This window comes from Caenorhabditis elegans, chromosome IV (assembly GCF_000002985.6).
Source record: "Caenorhabditis elegans chromosome IV".
Lineage (NCBI taxonomy): Eukaryota > Metazoa > Nematoda > Chromadorea > Rhabditida > Rhabditidae > Caenorhabditis > Caenorhabditis elegans.
Window position 1 is genome coordinate 14,552,076 of NC_003282.8, and position 17,071 is coordinate 14,569,146.

The 17,071-nt window shown below is 28.4% G+C and overlaps 2 protein-coding genes and 88 non-coding genes across 91 annotated transcripts; 48 read left to right on the plus strand and 42 right to left on the minus strand.

Moving 5' to 3' along the window:
- Nucleotides 1-427: 427 nt before the first annotated feature.
- On the minus strand, nucleotides 428-448 carry 21ur-4648. Its single transcript, NR_059852.1, has one exon.
- 21ur-14564 lies at nucleotides 429-449 on the minus strand. Its single transcript, NR_059853.1, has one exon.
- A 414-nt stretch (nucleotides 450-863) lies between these two features.
- On the plus strand, nucleotides 864-884 carry 21ur-9248. Its single transcript, NR_059854.1, has one exon.
- On the plus strand, nucleotides 865-885 carry 21ur-14464. The gene has a single exon (NR_059855.1).
- A 9-nt stretch (nucleotides 886-894) lies between these two features.
- 21ur-13034 lies at nucleotides 895-915 on the minus strand. The gene has a single exon (NR_059856.1).
- Nucleotides 916-959: 44 nt separating this feature from the next.
- 21ur-5485 lies at nucleotides 960-980 on the minus strand. The gene has a single exon (NR_059857.1).
- Nucleotides 981-1,178: 198 nt separating this feature from the next.
- Nucleotides 1,179-1,199, minus strand: 21ur-3694. The gene has a single exon (NR_059858.1).
- Nucleotides 1,200-1,430: 231 nt separating this feature from the next.
- Y57G11B.6 (TORC_M domain-containing protein) lies at nucleotides 1,431-2,813 on the minus strand. The gene is made up of 2 exons (NM_001028347.3): nucleotides 2,556-2,813; nucleotides 1,431-1,686 (listed from the first exon to the last, which is right to left on the minus strand). The coding sequence occupies exons 1-2, from the start codon at nucleotides 2,799-2,801 to the stop codon at nucleotides 1,543-1,545; spliced, it is 390 nt and encodes a 129-aa protein (NP_001023518.1). The 5' UTR covers nucleotides 2,802-2,813; the 3' UTR covers nucleotides 1,431-1,542.
- 21ur-4461 lies at nucleotides 1,737-1,757 on the minus strand. Its single transcript, NR_059859.1, has one exon.
- Nucleotides 1,738-1,758, minus strand: 21ur-11012. Its single transcript, NR_059860.1, has one exon.
- On the minus strand, nucleotides 2,086-2,106 carry 21ur-8077. The gene has a single exon (NR_059861.1).
- Nucleotides 2,250-2,270, minus strand: 21ur-7374. Its single transcript, NR_059862.1, has one exon.
- 21ur-3481 lies at nucleotides 2,368-2,388 on the minus strand. The gene has a single exon (NR_059863.1).
- On the minus strand, nucleotides 2,442-2,462 carry 21ur-1918. The gene has a single exon (NR_059864.1).
- A 3-nt stretch (nucleotides 2,814-2,816) lies between the features above and the next one.
- On the minus strand, nucleotides 2,817-2,837 carry 21ur-2646. The gene has a single exon (NR_059865.1).
- A 104-nt stretch (nucleotides 2,838-2,941) lies between these two features.
- On the minus strand, nucleotides 2,942-2,962 carry 21ur-8021. Its single transcript, NR_059866.1, has one exon.
- A 167-nt stretch (nucleotides 2,963-3,129) lies between these two features.
- Nucleotides 3,130-3,150, plus strand: 21ur-12531. The gene has a single exon (NR_059867.1).
- Nucleotides 3,151-3,223: 73 nt separating this feature from the next.
- 21ur-8887 lies at nucleotides 3,224-3,244 on the plus strand. Its single transcript, NR_059868.1, has one exon.
- A 339-nt stretch (nucleotides 3,245-3,583) lies between these two features.
- Nucleotides 3,584-3,604, minus strand: 21ur-1934. Its single transcript, NR_059869.1, has one exon.
- On the minus strand, nucleotides 3,587-3,607 carry 21ur-11766. Its single transcript, NR_059870.1, has one exon.
- Nucleotides 3,608-4,036: 429 nt separating this feature from the next.
- On the plus strand, nucleotides 4,037-4,057 carry 21ur-2889. Its single transcript, NR_059871.1, has one exon.
- Nucleotides 4,058-4,069: 12 nt separating this feature from the next.
- 21ur-9028 lies at nucleotides 4,070-4,090 on the minus strand. The gene has a single exon (NR_059872.1).
- Nucleotides 4,091-4,548: 458 nt separating this feature from the next.
- 21ur-6481 lies at nucleotides 4,549-4,569 on the minus strand. Its single transcript, NR_059873.1, has one exon.
- Nucleotides 4,570-4,957: 388 nt separating this feature from the next.
- 21ur-11209 lies at nucleotides 4,958-4,978 on the plus strand. The gene has a single exon (NR_059874.1).
- A 42-nt stretch (nucleotides 4,979-5,020) lies between these two features.
- 21ur-10242 lies at nucleotides 5,021-5,041 on the plus strand. The gene has a single exon (NR_059875.1).
- On the plus strand, nucleotides 5,022-5,042 carry 21ur-11008. Its single transcript, NR_059876.1, has one exon.
- Nucleotides 5,043-5,263: 221 nt separating this feature from the next.
- On the plus strand, nucleotides 5,264-5,284 carry 21ur-3813. The gene has a single exon (NR_059877.1).
- Nucleotides 5,285-5,625: 341 nt separating this feature from the next.
- 21ur-3862 lies at nucleotides 5,626-5,646 on the minus strand. The gene has a single exon (NR_059878.1).
- A 486-nt stretch (nucleotides 5,647-6,132) lies between these two features.
- Nucleotides 6,133-6,153, minus strand: 21ur-10815. Its single transcript, NR_059879.1, has one exon.
- A 142-nt stretch (nucleotides 6,154-6,295) lies between these two features.
- On the plus strand, nucleotides 6,296-6,316 carry 21ur-1200. Its single transcript, NR_059880.1, has one exon.
- Nucleotides 6,317-6,572: 256 nt separating this feature from the next.
- Nucleotides 6,573-6,593, minus strand: 21ur-7542. Its single transcript, NR_059881.1, has one exon.
- Nucleotides 6,594-6,718: 125 nt separating this feature from the next.
- On the plus strand, nucleotides 6,719-6,739 carry 21ur-5789. The gene has a single exon (NR_059882.1).
- Nucleotides 6,740-6,854: 115 nt separating this feature from the next.
- On the plus strand, nucleotides 6,855-6,875 carry 21ur-11879. Its single transcript, NR_059883.1, has one exon.
- On the plus strand, nucleotides 6,856-6,876 carry 21ur-11961. The gene has a single exon (NR_059884.1).
- Nucleotides 6,877-7,072: 196 nt separating this feature from the next.
- On the plus strand, nucleotides 7,073-7,093 carry 21ur-11862. Its single transcript, NR_059885.1, has one exon.
- A 78-nt stretch (nucleotides 7,094-7,171) lies between these two features.
- Nucleotides 7,172-7,192, plus strand: 21ur-8495. Its single transcript, NR_059886.1, has one exon.
- A 79-nt stretch (nucleotides 7,193-7,271) lies between these two features.
- 21ur-481 lies at nucleotides 7,272-7,292 on the plus strand. Its single transcript, NR_059887.1, has one exon.
- Nucleotides 7,293-7,850: 558 nt separating this feature from the next.
- 21ur-12749 lies at nucleotides 7,851-7,871 on the plus strand. Its single transcript, NR_059888.1, has one exon.
- Nucleotides 7,852-7,872, plus strand: 21ur-1944. The gene has a single exon (NR_059889.1).
- 21ur-13712 lies at nucleotides 7,857-7,877 on the plus strand. Its single transcript, NR_059890.1, has one exon.
- A 162-nt stretch (nucleotides 7,878-8,039) lies between these two features.
- 21ur-583 lies at nucleotides 8,040-8,060 on the plus strand. Its single transcript, NR_059891.1, has one exon.
- A 119-nt stretch (nucleotides 8,061-8,179) lies between these two features.
- 21ur-9586 lies at nucleotides 8,180-8,200 on the minus strand. The gene has a single exon (NR_059892.1).
- Nucleotides 8,201-8,373: 173 nt separating this feature from the next.
- 21ur-5292 lies at nucleotides 8,374-8,394 on the plus strand. The gene has a single exon (NR_059893.1).
- 21ur-2859 lies at nucleotides 8,375-8,395 on the plus strand. Its single transcript, NR_059894.1, has one exon.
- A 580-nt stretch (nucleotides 8,396-8,975) lies between these two features.
- On the plus strand, nucleotides 8,976-8,996 carry 21ur-5590. Its single transcript, NR_059895.1, has one exon.
- A 77-nt stretch (nucleotides 8,997-9,073) lies between these two features.
- 21ur-2148 lies at nucleotides 9,074-9,094 on the plus strand. Its single transcript, NR_059896.1, has one exon.
- A 26-nt stretch (nucleotides 9,095-9,120) lies between these two features.
- Nucleotides 9,121-9,141, plus strand: 21ur-8761. The gene has a single exon (NR_059897.1).
- A 5-nt stretch (nucleotides 9,142-9,146) lies between these two features.
- 21ur-13539 lies at nucleotides 9,147-9,167 on the minus strand. Its single transcript, NR_059898.1, has one exon.
- A 188-nt stretch (nucleotides 9,168-9,355) lies between these two features.
- Nucleotides 9,356-9,376, plus strand: 21ur-2040. The gene has a single exon (NR_059899.1).
- Nucleotides 9,377-9,616: 240 nt separating this feature from the next.
- 21ur-8524 lies at nucleotides 9,617-9,637 on the plus strand. The gene has a single exon (NR_059900.1).
- Nucleotides 9,638-10,055: 418 nt separating this feature from the next.
- Nucleotides 10,056-10,076, minus strand: 21ur-6561. Its single transcript, NR_059901.1, has one exon.
- A 468-nt stretch (nucleotides 10,077-10,544) lies between these two features.
- Nucleotides 10,545-10,565, minus strand: 21ur-7665. The gene has a single exon (NR_059902.1).
- Nucleotides 10,566-10,676: 111 nt separating this feature from the next.
- Nucleotides 10,677-10,697, plus strand: 21ur-4285. The gene has a single exon (NR_059903.1).
- On the plus strand, nucleotides 10,678-10,698 carry 21ur-5333. Its single transcript, NR_059904.1, has one exon.
- A 647-nt stretch (nucleotides 10,699-11,345) lies between these two features.
- On the plus strand, nucleotides 11,346-11,366 carry 21ur-6852. Its single transcript, NR_059905.1, has one exon.
- A 1-nt stretch (nucleotide 11,367) lies between these two features.
- 21ur-8444 lies at nucleotides 11,368-11,388 on the minus strand. The gene has a single exon (NR_059906.1).
- A 262-nt stretch (nucleotides 11,389-11,650) lies between these two features.
- Nucleotides 11,651-11,671, minus strand: 21ur-15471. Its single transcript, NR_059907.1, has one exon.
- 21ur-5879 lies at nucleotides 11,654-11,674 on the minus strand. The gene has a single exon (NR_059908.1).
- On the plus strand, nucleotides 11,669-11,689 carry 21ur-13039. Its single transcript, NR_059909.1, has one exon.
- Nucleotides 11,670-11,690, plus strand: 21ur-1233. Its single transcript, NR_059910.1, has one exon.
- A 242-nt stretch (nucleotides 11,691-11,932) lies between these two features.
- Nucleotides 11,933-11,953, minus strand: 21ur-4236. The gene has a single exon (NR_059911.1).
- A 46-nt stretch (nucleotides 11,954-11,999) lies between these two features.
- 21ur-14571 lies at nucleotides 12,000-12,020 on the plus strand. Its single transcript, NR_059912.1, has one exon.
- Nucleotides 12,001-12,021, plus strand: 21ur-151. The gene has a single exon (NR_059913.1).
- A 183-nt stretch (nucleotides 12,022-12,204) lies between these two features.
- Nucleotides 12,205-12,225, plus strand: 21ur-4712. The gene has a single exon (NR_059914.1).
- Nucleotides 12,226-13,052: 827 nt separating this feature from the next.
- 21ur-3373 lies at nucleotides 13,053-13,073 on the plus strand. Its single transcript, NR_059915.1, has one exon.
- Nucleotides 13,074-13,239: 166 nt separating this feature from the next.
- Nucleotides 13,240-13,260, plus strand: 21ur-14007. Its single transcript, NR_059916.1, has one exon.
- Nucleotides 13,241-13,261, plus strand: 21ur-8728. Its single transcript, NR_059917.1, has one exon.
- A 10-nt stretch (nucleotides 13,262-13,271) lies between these two features.
- 21ur-10320 lies at nucleotides 13,272-13,292 on the plus strand. The gene has a single exon (NR_059918.1).
- Y57G11B.2 (Activin_recp domain-containing protein) lies at nucleotides 13,287-15,259 on the plus strand (the record flags this gene model as incomplete). Of its 2 annotated transcripts, NM_001268885.5 has the most annotated exons (3): nucleotides 13,287-13,356; nucleotides 13,670-13,833; nucleotides 14,783-15,259. In NM_001268885.5, 3 exons carry the CDS (start codon nucleotides 13,287-13,289, stop codon nucleotides 15,035-15,037), a joined length of 489 nt encoding a protein of 162 aa, NP_001255814.1. The 2 variants fall into 2 exon arrangements, with proteins under 2 accessions (NP_001255814.1, NP_001255815.1); NM_001268886.1 differs by lacking the exon at nucleotides 13,287-13,356 and having other exon boundaries at nucleotides 13,735-13,833; nucleotides 14,783-15,037.
- On the minus strand, nucleotides 13,371-13,391 carry 21ur-2146. Its single transcript, NR_059919.1, has one exon.
- Nucleotides 13,372-13,392, minus strand: 21ur-12985. The gene has a single exon (NR_059920.1).
- 21ur-13402 lies at nucleotides 13,375-13,395 on the minus strand. Its single transcript, NR_059921.1, has one exon.
- 21ur-682 lies at nucleotides 13,643-13,663 on the plus strand. The gene has a single exon (NR_059922.1).
- Nucleotides 13,886-13,906, minus strand: 21ur-4524. Its single transcript, NR_059923.1, has one exon.
- Nucleotides 14,014-14,034, minus strand: 21ur-7847. The gene has a single exon (NR_059924.1).
- Nucleotides 14,277-14,297, minus strand: 21ur-6221. The gene has a single exon (NR_059925.1).
- 21ur-2962 lies at nucleotides 14,561-14,581 on the minus strand. The gene has a single exon (NR_059926.1).
- Nucleotides 15,260-15,395: 136 nt separating the features above from the next.
- 21ur-1603 lies at nucleotides 15,396-15,416 on the plus strand. Its single transcript, NR_059927.1, has one exon.
- Nucleotides 15,417-15,452: 36 nt separating this feature from the next.
- Nucleotides 15,453-15,473, minus strand: 21ur-15648. The gene has a single exon (NR_059928.1).
- Nucleotides 15,474-15,538: 65 nt separating this feature from the next.
- 21ur-4967 lies at nucleotides 15,539-15,559 on the plus strand. The gene has a single exon (NR_059929.1).
- On the plus strand, nucleotides 15,542-15,562 carry 21ur-14728. Its single transcript, NR_059930.1, has one exon.
- Nucleotides 15,563-15,764: 202 nt separating this feature from the next.
- 21ur-414 lies at nucleotides 15,765-15,785 on the plus strand. Its single transcript, NR_059931.1, has one exon.
- A 196-nt stretch (nucleotides 15,786-15,981) lies between these two features.
- Nucleotides 15,982-16,002, plus strand: 21ur-571. Its single transcript, NR_059932.1, has one exon.
- On the plus strand, nucleotides 15,985-16,005 carry 21ur-14008. Its single transcript, NR_059933.1, has one exon.
- A 481-nt stretch (nucleotides 16,006-16,486) lies between these two features.
- 21ur-12017 lies at nucleotides 16,487-16,507 on the minus strand. The gene has a single exon (NR_059934.1).
- 21ur-11896 lies at nucleotides 16,488-16,508 on the minus strand. The gene has a single exon (NR_059935.1).
- 21ur-13454 lies at nucleotides 16,490-16,510 on the minus strand. Its single transcript, NR_059936.1, has one exon.
- 21ur-12667 lies at nucleotides 16,493-16,513 on the minus strand. Its single transcript, NR_059937.1, has one exon.
- A 371-nt stretch (nucleotides 16,514-16,884) lies between these two features.
- 21ur-4986 lies at nucleotides 16,885-16,905 on the plus strand. Its single transcript, NR_059938.1, has one exon.
- Nucleotides 16,906-16,911: 6 nt separating this feature from the next.
- Nucleotides 16,912-16,932, minus strand: 21ur-1795. Its single transcript, NR_059939.1, has one exon.
- Between the last annotated feature and the right edge of the window lie 139 nt (nucleotides 16,933-17,071).

Sequence of the window (17,071 nt, forward strand, 5' to 3'; positions counted from 1 at the left end):
GTTTAGAGAAATAGAGATGAGCAAGACGTTTTTATTATGGTGCGTCCATAGTCTGCGGAAAACGGGAATTTCCCGCGTGCGGAAGCGTCCATAGTCTGCGGAAAAACCGGAGTTCCTCGCTTTTTTTTTCCTCAAAATTCAAAAAAGTAGGCGTGGCCAACCAATCAGCTGTTGTTTCTTGTTTTCCCATTGCTCAGCTTAAAATTTTACAGCCTCTAATTGGTTGAACACGTCCACTATTTTGAAATTGACCAATAACAAAGCGAGAAACTCCTTGTTTTTTCCGCAGACTATGGACGCTTCCGCACGCGGGAATTTCCCGTTTTCCGCAGACTATGGACGCACCATTAGCGCATTAAATTAACAATGAGGAATAATTATTTTTAATAATTGTGAAAAAGAAACATGAGAATTCTGTGAAAGTAAACAAAAAACCATCAATTGAGTAATTGAGTATTCAAGTGAGTAATTGAGTAAACACAATGTGAAACAGTAAAAATTGTTCATAAAAGGAAACCAAACGACCGAAAATAATTCTTTATTGTTCAAATATTTTCTAGTAATTTTTGCACAACTTAACGTATTTAATTGAAAACTGAAACTGAAAAAAAATGCAGAACATTTTTAAAATTCAAAATAGTTTTGCACCCATGCACTCAGATGCAGATGGTGCTCCTAAAAAATAAGAGTGAGCAATTAAACATGAAATAAAATTTTTCCGTGGAGAACTGATAATTCTTATAGATAAGGGTTGTGAGTAAACAAATTTGATGGAAACCAGTTCAACTTTAAAAATTAAATCTACATACAATTTTTCACAGTTCAGAAAGTCGTTAAAAAGAAGAAAAATGTATGAAAGGGAGTTTATTGTGGAAAAGAAAAACATTTTTTCAGTCGCAAACTCTCACATAATAATTGAGCGTCCTTTGACTGAATATTCTAAATAAACATTTGTTGAAAAATTTCTAGAATTTTTCCCACTGAAACTTGAAAAACTTTCTCACTAAATGAAGATAATGAAGCAGTTGCTTTTTTTTCCAAAAAAATTATGTTTAGTAAACTTTTGACATTTATGTAAGCAGCAAAGAAAAAAACATTTCTCAGGCCAAAAATTGTTTTCGGCATTTCAAGAATAATGGCTTTCAGAAAAAATATTTAATTTTCCAGGTAAGATGATGCTCCCAAAAATTAACGGTTCATCGATTTTTCTGAATCAAACTAAACTTCAAAACACTCTGCAACAGTGATAAATTTGTATGGGATTGTCATGATTTTTATTTAAAATCCGACTGAACAGTAAACGGAATTTTAAAAAATCAATGATATTTTGCTAACACGTTTTTTTCAGAATGATCATGTAAATGCAGTTTAAATACCGAACAAGAGAAAGTAAGAGTTATGACAAGTTTCAAATTGAAAAAAAAAAATTAAAAACAAATTATTTATTTTTTCTTCCACTGAGATTTTAAGGTACAAAAAGAAAAGACAATGATGTGTAAAATTTAGATATTATTTTGAAAAATTAGATAAAATAGTTGTAATTCAGTGTGCCTGATTTGTCAAAGTTGGATAAATTGATGAATATGGCGGAGGTGTTTCTTCGGAAGGAGCAGATGGTCGACGAGGGGGAAGTGATGACATGGTAGAGTTGTGATGTTGAGCAGTTGATGGCGGCGATGGGTGAGCCTGGAACATGACAATTTGTATTTATCAGAATTAAGGAAATTTGGTTTTAAATGCACGAACTCGACATGATAATGAAAAGTTGAATTTTGTTCGATTATTTCAAAAACATTTGAAACAGAAAAAATTTTTACAAAATAATGTTTTTTTTGAATTGATGGCCGCTTTCATATTAGACTGAAATTTTTTGTCAGCTTCAAATTCGCAAACTCAGATTGTGGATTACAATTTTGACTAGTAAAAAAGCCTAGATACTACAAATAAACATTTTGTATTTGATAACTGTACCAAAGGGGAGACATTTAAAATGATACGCGTGTTTTTATAATGAACGGTTGAAACGGGAGAAAATATATTTTTCAAATGAAAGTGAAAACCACGAGGACCATCAGGCTTTTCATTTGTGTTGCAGTTTATATATCATTAAAAAATTTCTTTTTTTTTTGCCGTTTATGTAAACTGCATGAAAATGAAAAAGAAAAACCTATACTTACCTAAAATATTAGCATCAATTTTGCATTGAGAAATATTGTTTCAAAAGTTATATTGGAATTTTTCAAATGCATTAGTTTTTTTTTGTGTATACATCGTATAAAGTTTTCCTATCATTTTTTGATAACAACTTGAAACGGTTGACAGAAAAAATTGAATTTTTTTTCCAAAAAAAAAACACAAATTTTCAAACTGTTCAATTTCATGACAGCAGTGAAATTGAGATCATTCATGTCTTTTTTGAAAACAATATGAAACGGTGAAATTTTTTACATTTGCTTACGGTACTGAATCTTCAAAAAGTGTTGAACTTATAACAACATTATGAAACATTCAAAAATTTCCAGTTTTTTTCCCTGTGCTCAATGAGCCCTGCTCACCTCAAAACCAGTAACATGAGCACTATAACCATGATTATTATACACATTATTCGGATATAATTGTATTGGAAACGCGAGTTGTGATGATATTCCACCGCCAGACGAGCCAGGTGGCACTGATATAATTGTAGATTGCCGTCGAAATGTGCATTGAGTTGATTGTGGTGGGTGAGCCATTGGTGTATGACTTATGAGCATTGTTGAACGGGTTAAGTATACCGGTTCACCGGATACACCTGCGCCCATTGGAACTGAAATTGAGATATTGTGATGGGAGACAGATTGAAAAATAGTTTGAAGCGTAGATTTTAAAAATTTTGTAAAACAGAGGAAATTTAAAATTGATTAAACTGCAATTCTAGCAAGAAAATGTTTTGAAATCGTTTGATTAAAATGTAGGAGAAAGAATATTGATGCAATGAAACCCCGAAAAAATATGGTGGGATTGAAACAGTATTTTCTGAAAATTAATATTCACAATAAAAGCTAACATATAATTTTTAAAACATTTCTCAATTTGAAAAAGTAATGTATCAAATGCATTTATAAATAAACCCTATGAATCACGAAGTAGTAACCGATTGAAGTTTCCTGTCATTATTTTAAAACAGTAGTGATAAAGAGTGTTTCATTAAAACAATATTTTCGTTTTTGATCACTATGATTATTCGATTTTACATAAATATCGAAAACGTAATAGAACTAAGAGAGTTGTGAAATTAAACTACTTAAAAAAAAACGTTGCTGTTTGCTATAGTGTACTTCAACTAGCTTATAAGAACAATAATGAAAGGATATTTTTAGTTAATTAGTGTGGTTATAAATATAGTTTCAACCAAGAAAAAATAATCAAATTTACTTTGAGGAACCTACCAAATTTAAAAACAAAAAATTGATTGATAAATTTCAAAAAATGTTCAAAATCTCGACGTTTTTCTCAAAAATGTGGGGTTCTCTTGTCAAATATCTCGCTAAAAAAATCGCAAAAATGTAGAAATTATTCACTTCGAATCAATTAATAACAAAATAACAACAATTCGTGCCTCGTATTATTATGAATGAAGTAACACAAAACATATGAACGCGATGAAACAATATTTGCGAAACTTTAACAACTTGAAGTTGCCTTGGTCGTGATTCTAAACGATTTGAGTTTTTTTTTACAAAAAGAAACGTACAAAAATCCAAAGATTTAGTTGGTAATATAAACAACGAACCCGTTTTTTCAATTACAAAAATTGTTTGTTTCCCCAAATGCGTCAAATATGCATTTTGTTAACGCTTTATTGATCTAAATTTTCAAAACCTTTGAATAATTTTCAATGATCTAAATAAGAGCACTGCGACTTAAAGGAAAAATTAGTAATGCACTGAATATGAGCAATTTAATTTTTTAATTTTTTTTTAAAGAAAGAAGTATTTTTAAAAAAAAGTATGTTCCACTACACTTATAAGATCATTTCTGAAAAAAAAATCGTTAGTTAGTTGATGTGATTGTTCCAAATAAAAGTGAAACATTAAACGAGTTATTTCGAGTAAACCTGTCTTCTTCAGAACATTTTTTAAGAGTGTATCATAACAGATAACTATACATTTTCAGAATCTGTGATTAAAAAAAAAATAATTTACTCATCAAATATCCTGCTAAAAAGAATCACAAAAATTGGAAACTTTTTTTAATTATTCAAAGTATGGATTTCCGTAAGCTTTTACAATGTGACCGGGATAGAACTCGATAAAAATTATATTTCTATTATATAGAAAAATGAGCAATCAGTGTTTTATAGCAGTAGTGATACCGCAGATTTTGAGAAAAAAATTAGGTCAGGTCAACTTAAAATATTTTTGAAAAGGAATTTAAATGTGTTTGGTAAAGCATCTCACGCCAATTTTTTTTATTAATTTTTAATTTTTAATAATTTTATTCAAAATCTGACAAAATGAATGTTTTTTTTAAATAGTTGTCAAACTCTAAAATTCGATTTTATTTTTGAATTGGACTGGACTAATATTAATATAAACAAAGTTTTATCTCCAAAGATATGTACGTGTTGAAACAGTATTTGCTAAAATTCTAAAAATTTACTGCGATTTCAAATTCTGAAGGTTTAATTAGCAATAAAAAAAACCATCGAAACTTCATTTTTCGAACACAAACATGTTTGTCTCACAAATGTACTAAATAAGCATGGAGATATTTAATTTATATCGAACAAATCAATACATCAGAGTAATTTTCAATACTCTAAATGTTAAGTTAAAATAATAACACACAAAATAGGTATGACATTTTGGGAAAATTGTCAGTGCCGTGAGAATGAGCAAAGTAACAGGGCTTTTTCAATTCAGACAAATGCGTGTTTCAATAAGCTTATAAATAAAACTTCCTTTAAAATTCATAGTAGTTTTTGAAAGAAATGCTGTTTCAAAAAATACTTTAACTAATTTTCATTTAGCTGTCGAAATTTATGAATACTTGCTACACTTCGATTTTTGTTAAATATCCGACATATAAATAAAATAATATGAGAAAACAATTTAGCGGGAAATTCCGGGAAGATGAAGTTTTCTGATGAAATATTTTGGCGGGAAATTCAAATTTCTTTTAAAATGCAGAAAATCTGTCGGATTATTTTATTTCAGAAATTCTCGATTTTTTTTCACTGTTTCACAAATAGTACATTAAATTTATACCAGTATATCATTGTTGGGATACGAATACCAAATTCAAAAAAATTGCCTTATTTGGTCTCAAATTTAAGTTAGTTTTGGGCCGAGATACTCCTTACAGCCTGTAATACTGCAGATGACGGGAGAATTAGAAATTTGCAAATCAGATATTTCAGAAAAAAATCCACCGAAAATATAAGAAAACCCAGGGTTGCTATGGTTGAGCAGGTATATCAGTTATTATTTTCTCGAAAAAAGTAAGACAACAAAATCACCTGTTGTTCATGTGAAAACTATGTTGAAATATTCAAGTTGTTATTCACGCTTAATTGAATTTTGTCAGTTTATTCCATTTTTAGGTTCTTATTTTGATTTTCAACGAATTAAAAATACCAAAAGACGTTATATCATCCAAATGGCAATATGCATTGAATACCGAGCAGAATATATGAAAAACATGAAACCTTATAAAAATTAAGGGCTTCACAATTCCTCAAATGCTCTTTTTCTCTCCATTGTATGTCAGCTGTGTGTTGTATCCATGGAGATGTTTGGTAATAAACGGAAACGGAAAAGTGAGCGAGCCAAAATTGAAAGGTTTTCGGTGTAGACGCCCTTTTGGGAATAATTACCTGTTTTCAGTTTGGCATTTAAGCGTTTCACAGCCTTTTTGCAAAAATCACTTGAAAATTGAATTAAATTGTTTGAATAGGTTGTTCATGAAATTATCTATCAAACTTGAAATTTACTACCACTCAATATTTCGGATAACTAAATATTAATCTCGACGCGGAGCGGAGCATCTACCTTACACTACATTGCAGTTTTTAGACACAAAATTAACATGGTTTTGGTTTGAAACTTTATTTTGGAATAATTACTAGTTTGCAACTTGAAGTTTATTGTGGATATTTGTAAAGAAACTTTACTAATTTTTATAAATTTTTAAGTTTATATGTTCAATATTTGAAACGGTAAAAATCTAGAAATCAAGTTTTTTTTGAATCTATAACATAAAAAAGTATTGTTTCAAAAAGTTATTTTCATGGGTTCGTTTTTCACTTCTCTGGTGAACGGCTTTTTTCTGATGGGGACTGATAAAAATATTTCAAAAATCGTTTTAAACTTGATTTAGATTGTTTGAATATTTGTTTCAACATGTTAATTGAATTATCTAAATAATTTGAGGCCTTATACATTAAATTCAAAGCGATTGAATTCTCGTAGAGATGCGGAGCATCAACTTTTCATTATATTTCACTATTTTTTTAGATCACAAATTTGACAAAGTGAACCAAATGCGAACGTCTTTTTTTGGTTCAATTACCTTCCTTGGATTCGAACTTCGTGATGTATAGATTTTACGAAATATTTTTAACGGTTATTTCGAGCCTATATGTGCAACATTTGAAACGGGAAATTTAAAAAAAAACCAACTTAAAAAACGCCTGTTTCACAAAACTTTTTTATGTTTGAGTTGGTTTCCACAACGATACAGAAGAGATTTTATAATTATCTATTACAACGTTTGTTTCAAATTTAAAAAACTTCATTATTGAACAATTGAAACTATTTTTTGAGATAAATGTTTCAGTGTGTCCATTAAATTTCATTTGATTTTGAAGTTCATTTTAAAGTTTTTTAGTTTCAAATATTCAATTTATTAGTTTCAAACTTCATGAATAAAGTTCTGTTTCATGATATCAATTCAAAAATTGCACAACAATCAGTAAGCGCCGGGGTGTTTTGATAGTTTTAAAAAAAATTTAATATTGATAGTTCGTGAGATCAGAAATTTTACTGTTTCACAGAGTTATTTTCAAAGTTTGGCTCACTCATTTGTACAATTTTCCTCACAATCAAAATATTATTTAAAAATTTATTTAAATTTTAGAGATGAATGTTTCAATATGTTCATAAAATTGCTACGAAATATTTACTTCTAATAAAACTTATATATACGATTTTTTTTGGTATTTGAAATGATTTTTTCGGAGAATGTTTCAAACTGTGCAGTAAAGTTGTTCATTCTTTCCTTATAAATATTTGATACGGAAGTGTTTCTGTTCTTTAACTTTTCACCAAATTCTTCAAATTCAATAGTACATTGAATACTGAAAATAAATATTTTTTAGTCATTCCTTATCAATTTTCCTGATAAAAAAATGCATTGATAATAGCGTCATAACTCAACTAGAAATTTTCATTCAGAAAAAATCGTATAGTAGTTATCAGAATAACTAGAAATTGGAAATTCTAACCATTTTTGTGATTTTCCCAATTTTTAAACACTGTTTCAACGTATTGATTTAATTTTTATCGTGTTCTTTTTATTTCAACATTTCTAATCAGATTTTAGCGAAATTTTGAATATGCAACTAACTTACCGTAAGATTCGAGGTTTTTTTTTAATTTTAAAAAAATTAAGAAAATTCCACTGTTTCTGTTTGCTGACTCTGTATTTCATTTTAAGTGTGTTTTTTATTCAGGATCTCGGTATTGTTTTTTAATTTTTCTGATTTAAAAAGTTTTTATGAATTGTTTATTAAAACTTAAATTAAAAACTTTGAAACAAAAATTCCTGTTTCACATTGTTGATTAAATTTCACATACTTGCATATTTTGTTTCGACAAGATTTTTCTGCTGATTGTAATTATAAAGGAGATATTAAAAGTTTGATTTGTAAAAAGGGGTTTATTTTCTTTTCTAAATTTTTTTTGAGTAATTAAATTTTTCAACTAACAAAATTTTTAGAATTTAGAATTCACTGTTTCAAATTGTGTTATTATTTTGTGAACTATTTTTTCATGGAATGAAACTGGTGCTTCTTATTCATAATTGCATTGAAACAATTTTGAAGTTTTTTTAAAAATAATTTTAACATGTTTCACAGTTTTGTCATTAAAAATTTTACCAAAAAAAAAAAAATTTCCGAACTTTTCATTATTGATGTATGACTTCGTATTCAATTCAAATGAATATTGTTAGTCAGGTTTTTTTTTAATTTGCATTGGAACAGTGTTAATTGTTTTTCGCTTTTTTCTGAAAGTTTTAACCATTAAAAAATTTTTTCTTTTAACCATTAAATAAATTTAAAAATCCCGTTTCACATTGTCGATATGTGTTTAATTATTTGCACATTTCTTATTCAGCGTGTTTTTGCATAAATTCTTACATACAACAATTGTAGAAAATATTAAAACAAGTATCCAAACACTCTTTTGAAAAAATGTCAAAATGTCGCGCGATTACTATCCATTTTGCAGAAAGACGAGGCGGGCCCGTGTTAGAGTTCTGAATCAATAGTAATTTCAGTAAAAATAAATATTAAATCTGTTCCTATTTTTTCGAAGTTAAAACAAAAAATGTAGCCGCCAATTTTCAAACAATAGACATTAAAATCAAAATTCTCTGTTTCAAAATGTATTCTAATTTTAAATGATTTCATGACAATTATCTTGTAGATGGGACTGAAAACGTTTATCCTAATTACAAAAAATTGTTCTAATCACAAATTTCAAAACAAAAACTACTTAGGAAAAGTTATTTTTGGAACTCAATTTCCGGTTTTCAATTTTTATTACCTTAATTTTCAAACTCATGACCTATTTGAGTTCTATTCTTCTGCAATATATAAGAAGCATGAAGTCATACTTATTTAGCTGAAACTTCAAATTTTTACGTATTTTTTTCAGGTTTTTAAAGTTTCATGTTTTTCATAAAGTCTACAGATTTAGAGAACAGTTTGATTTCTTCGAGTTTCTAGATTCAAAAGATTCAATTTTTTCAAAACTTGTTTCCGGTTTCACAGATGTTATGAGTATTTTCAATTTTTTTTGAAAATTAATCATGTTATACTATTAGCATAAACTCTGAAAATTTCTTTAAACTTATTCTTGTAACTTTAAAAATCGTATAGTTGAGCATTCTCTTTTTGACTATCAATTTAACTGTTTTTTCATTTTCTTATCAGTACATAATTAAACATTGACCTTTTTGGTGATAAGAATTGTTATTTTTTCACTTTTTTGTATGTTTTAAACTAAAAATCATTCAGTTCAAAAATTTTTCGAAAAAAAATAAACTGTTTCAATTTCATCTGATATTCTCTAACGTTTTATAGAGTCATTAGAAGAATATAATTTTTGGATATTAAATTTGTTATTAAAGAATTTGAAAAAATCCGTAACTAGAAATGCTATAAGATCTGGTTTTCAGAAGAACCCGCGAGGTGTCGGGGGGATCAGGTAGGTTTTTAAATTTTAAACAGTATTTTAAGTAATTTAAATTTGTGTATAATAAAAAGACAACGTTTTCAGACTGAATTTTGAATTAAAAAATTACTGTTTCTCATTTTCAATTTATCTGTTAGATTATATCAATTAAATAATTCTGCAATTTTCCAATCTATGATAGAAACGTCTTTACCCATCTCAGAGACAGTAAACGATTGTTTGAACTAAAATATTCCTTGCTGTCCCGTGGTAATATTTACCTTCTCTTCACACGTAAACTACTTTGTTGAAACTCACGATAGTGTTCTATTTAATGATCAAACTGATATTGGCACATGACAAATTGAAATGACGTCAGCTTAAAACCCCCGTGTTGCTCATTTATTTACTAGACGCGGTTTTTTTTCTTTTGATAATGATTTTTATCACTTTTAAAAATATGGTAGAGCGGCAGACATTTTGCTGGCTTGCTTATTCGAATCGGGTTTTTGTCATTTAAGACAACATTTTTTTAATAGTTAAAGCACTGTTCTAACCAAATTTCGAATTATTAAACAGTTTGTCAAAATATTAGTTCGTTGGCATCTTCTTATCTTCTCGTCACTCAATCATGAACCAGTGAAATTAAGTTTAAATACATTTTTGTAAACTTCATGGAACACCCAAAATTATCAGTGTTTGACTTTTTCTCCCCTATTTATCTAAACTACAGATAAGTGATGGCATCTTAAAGACAACAATTTTAATAAAGGGTAGTAGCACTTTGTCTGAAAATTCAAAATGTGTTGCGCCCGACATCTTTGGGGTTTCGCGACTCATTTTGAAAATGTACACTTATGCCTGGCAACTGACGGAGCCCAGAATTTGCGGTAATATGAAACCTGTGAATTGTCGGCCGCATGAAAAGACTGTATTAATTATACTTTGTGATTTCAAAAAAATGATGTGTGATGTTTCAACATCGCCATAAGATACGGTTGATTCGATACTGTTCATGTTTGTGCCGTTTTTGAATTTTACTCAATCTATGATTATTCTACTCATTTTTCCTGTACACGAGTTTTCTCAAAAAATTATTCAAAAACTATGGTAATGGCAGAAATATTGAGTTCATTCAAACTTGGCGCTTTACTTGACTTATTGATGAAACAGTGAAATTAATTTCAAATACATTTTTGAAAAATTGTTAAATTAAATTTCATGGAACATCTAAAGTTGTCAATGTTTACAGATAAGTGACGTCTTTTTAAAGTAAACATTGTATTGAAGAAAATTTCAAAATGTGTCGCGTCCGACATCTTTCGGGTTTCGCCACTCATCTTGCAAATTGAACCCGGAATATGTCGGTCGCAGATCTATAACTAATTGTTCTCAGAGCCCTAATTGAATGGTAATTAGTGACGAGGGGGTCCTCCTGTAGGCTCTTTTCGCACTCTCTTTTCGTATCGAATTGCTTATCTGTTTTGCACACACACACAAAGGTGTCTCCACCGGTGCTCCTTCTTCTACCTCAAAGACACAAAAACGGCAAACCATCTCGTTTCTCCTCTCTCTTTTTCTCTCGGCTCCATTCATTCACACCTTTTCCTATCGGCTCATCAAATCAACAAACAAAAGATTGTCGAGAGCGAGAGAACCATCGGACACTTTCCTTTCCACCACTTTTCCATCCTTTCAATCCCTTTTGTCTCTAATTCTCTGCACCAACTTCCTGTTCTGAATCATATTTTGATGGGGGGAGGGTTTTTTGGAGGGGGGATTGGAATGTTTCTATTTTTACAGTATTTTTTTTGAGAGTTAGTTTTGAAAATAGCTCTACTGTTTTGTAATTTTTTAACTGTTTCAGTGACCTTTTAAATTAATAGCGGGAAATTTTGAATTTAATGAAACATGCACTGGAATTATTTTAGATAATAAACAACGTGAATTAAAATAATTTTCAAAATTTGATATGAAATCATGCTTTGGAAACAGTTTTTTCTTAATTTTTTTGTGTTATCAGAACACCGAAGATTGTTTTTTTGATTTTAGAAAACTATAACTTTTTGTGCACAATTGTTACAGTTTCAAAACACTTTAATTCTCTACAAAAAAAACAAGTGGTTTAAATATATGTTTCTATTTTACAGTATAATTTTGAAAGGTACTTTTGAAAAAATTCTACTGTTTTGTATTGTTTTTAAATTTCCTCTGTCACTTCAAATTTATTATCGCTAAGCTTTTTCTGAAAATCTGTTATTAAATCATGCATCGGAAACAATATTTTTCTTTATTTTATATTTTTTAAACCGAAAGTTTATTCTAAACCATATGTGATTTTCGATCACCTGCTATCTGTTTTTTCCAACTCAACACGGAAACAGAAAATAGGAAATTTCAAACGACAGCTTAAAAAATACATAAAACACAGTGTTTAAAATTTTAAAACAACCATAACTGAACAAAAAGTGCGGGGGAATTTTTTTTAGCAAACCTATGTTTTCAAACTTTAACCGTTTTAATGTCGTTTTAAATTTTACTAGAAAAAATGTTGAAACATTACGAGGGACGAAATTTGCTTTATCATCATTCATTAGAAACAAAATTTTTCTTAAATTTTTTTTCCATTCGAAAAAGTAGATTTATTTTCCATTCGAAAAGGGCAAAATCTTTTTTTTTAAATTAAAATTGTATTATTGCACTTTTTTCAAATGTTTAATGTTTCGCGTTCCTGATAAGAATGCTCAGTTTTGATAGTTTTCATTAAACAGCTACTTTTCACAGTTTTTTTTGTGAATTATCTTGCGTTTCAATAATATCATCCATAGAATCATGTTTTGAGTGTAATTCTTTCACTCAATTTTAATTTGAATATATATTTGCGCAGTAGGCAAACATTTACATCCCTGTCTTTTAAAAATAGAAAGTTTACATATTTTGTATCTTCCTGATAAATTCGCCCAGTACTACTGATCCCAAATAACATTAACTCAAGTTCCTTAAAAAAGTCATATTCAGGAGTTGGTTTAAGCTCATTTTTCAGTTGTTTTTGATCAAATTGGAACTATAAATTAAAGTAATTTTTTCAGAAAAAATTGAAATCCAAGACTTTTGAAAAAGCATACCAGATACATAGTGAGTTAGAATTTCGCTATCTTAAAGTTTTCTTTTAAAAATACAAAAAATGTTTCATGATCTTGTTATAAACAAAGAAGCATAAATACTTTTATTTTCAATACAATGTACATCTTGACTCTTGAAAACTGTCTAACAAAAAAACATTTTAAAAAACTTAGATTTTTCTTTCTGTTCTTCGGCATCAGTTGCAGTAAATTTTTATTTGCAATTATTCCTAGAAAACATTCAAAAAAGTTTATTAATTTTTTTTTTCAATAAAAAGCAATTCTCCTTTAAATTTTGTCCTTTTTTTCTGTTTTTTTTTGTCTTTTAAATGAGATGATTTTCAAATGTATTTTGTCGAGTTTACAATATTTTTACAGAATTCCTCATTATCATTTTCACGATTCGTCTGAACAGTAATAAGATAAATAATAAATATAAAAAGTCTGTTTCAAGTAATTTTTTTAATTTTCTATTCTCCTGCTTTGTTAATTGCACATCTGCTTTAGTTAATCTGAAAAGCAACACTAGAAACCAAAAGGCTTCTTTTAGTTTTTTTTTTCTTGTCCAAAAAAATATAATTCAAGTTTTCACAGGTTTATCATTTCTAAACAAACGTCATTGACAATGTTTTCCGTTTCTGTTTCATAACATAAGTATACAGTTTCAAATCTTCCTATTTCTAAAAATCGCTGACAATACTTTCTTTGATTAAAAAATTTTCAGATGTTCGCAGTTTTAATCTTCACATCAACACTGTTCATCATCTCAGGATCTACTTTAAAGTGTTATGAAGGTTTGTGTCATTTTTTCTGGTCGCAGAAAGATGGAATGAAAATGCGGACTTTGTTTTTCTTGAAATCAAAATGCTGAAACCGTTTTTTTTTTGGAATTTTAGAAATTTTCAGGGATTGTTACAAATAGTTCCAAATGCAAGAAAACCCAACTTTTTTGGTTTATAATAGGAAAAAAGTATGAAAAGTTACGAAAACTTGTGCAAAATTTTAAAAAATTTGAAATTAAAAAAAAATTATCAACATTTTCTATTTGCGCATATTTTCCAGAAACTATTATTTTTTCAATGAAATGTTTGACCACACATTTTTCAGGTTCCCGAGGAATTGTCAAGGGCAAGGATTTGTCAAATTTCGTACAAAACCAATGTGATGACAATATGACCTACTGTTTCGAATCTTACAATTCAAATCTGACAGAAGTCACTGCAAGCTGTCAAAGTATGGGAACCGATACGAAATTGTTGGAAGTGTGTAAGGTTTGTAATGCGGGGGTTTTTTAGCGAAATGAAATTAGCTAAACAAAATTCATTTCGATATTTACAATGAACATTGAAATGTGAAATTTCGTATTCATCAAATAATTTTTCTGAAACTGTAAATTAATTGTTTACAAATTTTGAAAATCAAGTTCGCAAGTTTGAATGAATTATGAGAAATCCACATATATGTCTTAAACAACAAACGTAATATTTTCCTAAACCTCAAGTTCGACTTTTGAAACAGTGAATTTGAAAACATTGTAACTAAATTTATTTAATTTCCAAACTCCTGACAACACTCAATATTTTTTAAATAGAATTGCTCGGTTTTTTTAAAATCATGATTAGAAGAAATTGAATTTTCAAAAATTCGTGTTCATGAAATAATTTTTTTGAAACTGTAAATACCCCACATTTCAAGCATATTTTGAAACAATTCACGTCTGAAGAAGTTTGGTAAATTGTTTTCCTACAAGTAGGTCGTTTGAAATGCACTATTTGAAACAGTGGTTTTTTTTTAATTTTGTATTTATGTCCAAAACCTTTTTTCTTTTGACTGTTCCGACTTTATCCTGCAACAAATTTGAACATGAGAATTATGTGATACTATTTCAAAATTTGAATTAGTAATATATAGCTTTTGTAATAACCAAAAAAAAGGAGGTCTAGAAATTTCAAATTTTAAAATTGTGAATATTCAGGAATATTCAGAACTTCTATTCAAATTCAATTACCATGTGTCACATTGCATTTTCATATTCCATGAACATTAAATTATTTCTTTGAAACTGTAAAAAAACTATTTTAGAATTAACTTAAAAACAACTTTTCTCGTTTCCAAATTTAAAAGTTTATATTCGTTTACTTGGTAAACAGGCTTTGAACAATTGGAAATTTCTATACAAATAAGTATAAAATCACTGTTTTAACTTCATAATATTTTCAGATGGATGGAAAATGCAAAGAACGTTCTGATATCGACGTGACCGTATGTTGCTGTACATCAGACCTGTGTAATCTTCAAGATGACTTGAAACCAACTCCAGAAACGCCTGAAGTTGATGGAAGTACTGATTTTGAGCAGAATTCGACGGAAATTCTGGTGACGTCATCAGAATCCGAAATAAAAGATAAATTCGTGGAATTGAATGAGACAATGGGACTGGAAGCTGAACTGAATAGTACTATTGGTGGACTTTAACATATTTTTGACTTTTTGAAATTTAAATTTTGAAACAGTAAAATTATTTCTTATCCTTGAAACCTTTTTCTTTTTTAATGTTTTTTGCTCCTTTTCTGTTGTCTTTTCATCCGGGTTCAAATCAATTATTTCTGTAATTTAATGGCTTTCGCATCAACTTTGATTTGACCAATTTTTGATTCGGGTTTTGATTTCTTGAATAAATGTGCTTGACAAAATAATAAGCTACTTATACTAAAATACCTTAAAGTTTCGAAATGATATTGAAACGTTGAATCTGTAACGAAAAAAAAAAATAATAAAAAATTGTACTGTTTCACATGATATTTTAAATGTAAAATTATTTTATTTTATTTACTCGACATTTTCAGGTTTTGTATTTAAGCTATTTCCCTAATTATTTTTTCAAAAGCAAGTTTTTCTTCCGGTTTTTGTGTTTTCGTATAAAATTTTCTGCAGTTTCACAAAAGTTTTGTAACAGTCTCAACTTTTACATGGCAATGCTGTAGTTGATATAATGAAAATTGATTTTTTTTTCTTATTCAGAAATTTGATTTCTGAATAAATTTGGTTTCAAACATACTTTTGGAAACATTTAATATATTTTCAAAACAGAATATTCTTTCTTTTTTAACTTTCCACGACTTACTGATTTAATAATTTTGCCCAAAACACGTGTGATGTTTCAGTATATTGTTTTCTTAATTGAAAATTTGTGAACTTTTATTAGTATTACTCACTATTATGTTCCGCAATTTTTTCGCATATTTCAATTCACTTGCCACATTTGGCACTTTCAGACATATCTCCAAAAATGTGTTTATTTTTTGATTTTTATCTTGCAAATAAGATTCAAAAAATTGATTATTGTATGTACAATATTTAAACTTATAATATACAGTTTCACTTTAAATATAAAACGAGTACACTGCATTTTTCTACAATATTTTCGTTTTGCACCAAGAAATTTTTAGCTCAATATGAACGTGAAAATTTCCGAAAATTGAAGTTTGACCAAATGGTTAATTTTTTTGCTGTTTCAGTGTGCTAGTTAATGAAATCTTGCATTTCACTAAATGGTTTTCCATTTTTATTCTTTTGAATAATTTTCCCATTCTGACATGTTTCTAAAGCGTTCATTATAAACATGTTTGAGAGCCAACCAAATAAAATTATTTCCTCGTTTGGATATTTTAATTTGAAAATTTTGAAAAATCTAAAACAACTTGGAGTGCTTAAGTATGATATTGGGTCATGCTGGACCTTCACTTTAAAATTTTTCTCTAGTTGTGACGTGACGGTCAATTTTTTTTCGCCAGAATTTATATGTCAGACGCCGTATCCGACACATATTCTCTCAGTTTTGGACAATGTTATATGTAATCTAACTCGTTTATTTAACAAAATTGCTTCTGTTGTATTATTGCATTGTTGGTTTCATTCTTTATTTTTAAAGATAAATAATCTCAAATAAAAACTCAGTCTTAATATCGAACTTAAAATTAAAAACTGAAACAGTAAAATTTTTGTATTTTGTCCGCCATTGTCATGTGCATTGTTATGTGCATTGTTATGTATGAACATTTTTCTTGATGTTTCACTGTGATGTTTTGATGTTAACCAAATTTGGATAATCAATGTATATTCTTACAAGAAATTTTACATGATTCCTTCCTAACTTTACATTTCATCAGAAAATTAACCATTTTTCTGAAATCAGAGCGTTTACTAAGAATTTTTGCCAACAATCTTATTATTACTACCTAGAAGTAACAATTTACTCAACTTGTATAACTTTACTGTATGGCTCACACTATGTAAGGACGCACATTTTTCGTGTTACTTACTGAATATTTACGCTGTATCCTCTGAAATATTCATAACTAAAATTATAATCATTTAATGGAGTTTCATTTTTCTAAATGAATAATTTGAAACTGTTTTTAAAAAATTTGGGAAATATGGTTTTGTTGCTTAAACTAGCTATTTTCACAGTGGTTACTTTTCAGGTTTAGGTTAATGTTTTTCGTAGTT

What these genes read in the sequence shown, in the direction of transcription:
- Y57G11B.6 (NM_001028347.3), bottom strand. Translation starts at nt 2,801, where the DNA reads ATGGGCGCAGGTGTATCCGGTGAACCGGTATACTTAACCCGTTCAACA. An exon ending in CTCATGTTACTGGTTTTGAG is followed by an intron (nt 1,687 to 2,555) that starts GTGAGCAGGGCT and finishes GTCATGTTCCAG; the next exon opens with GCTCACCCATCGCCGCCATC.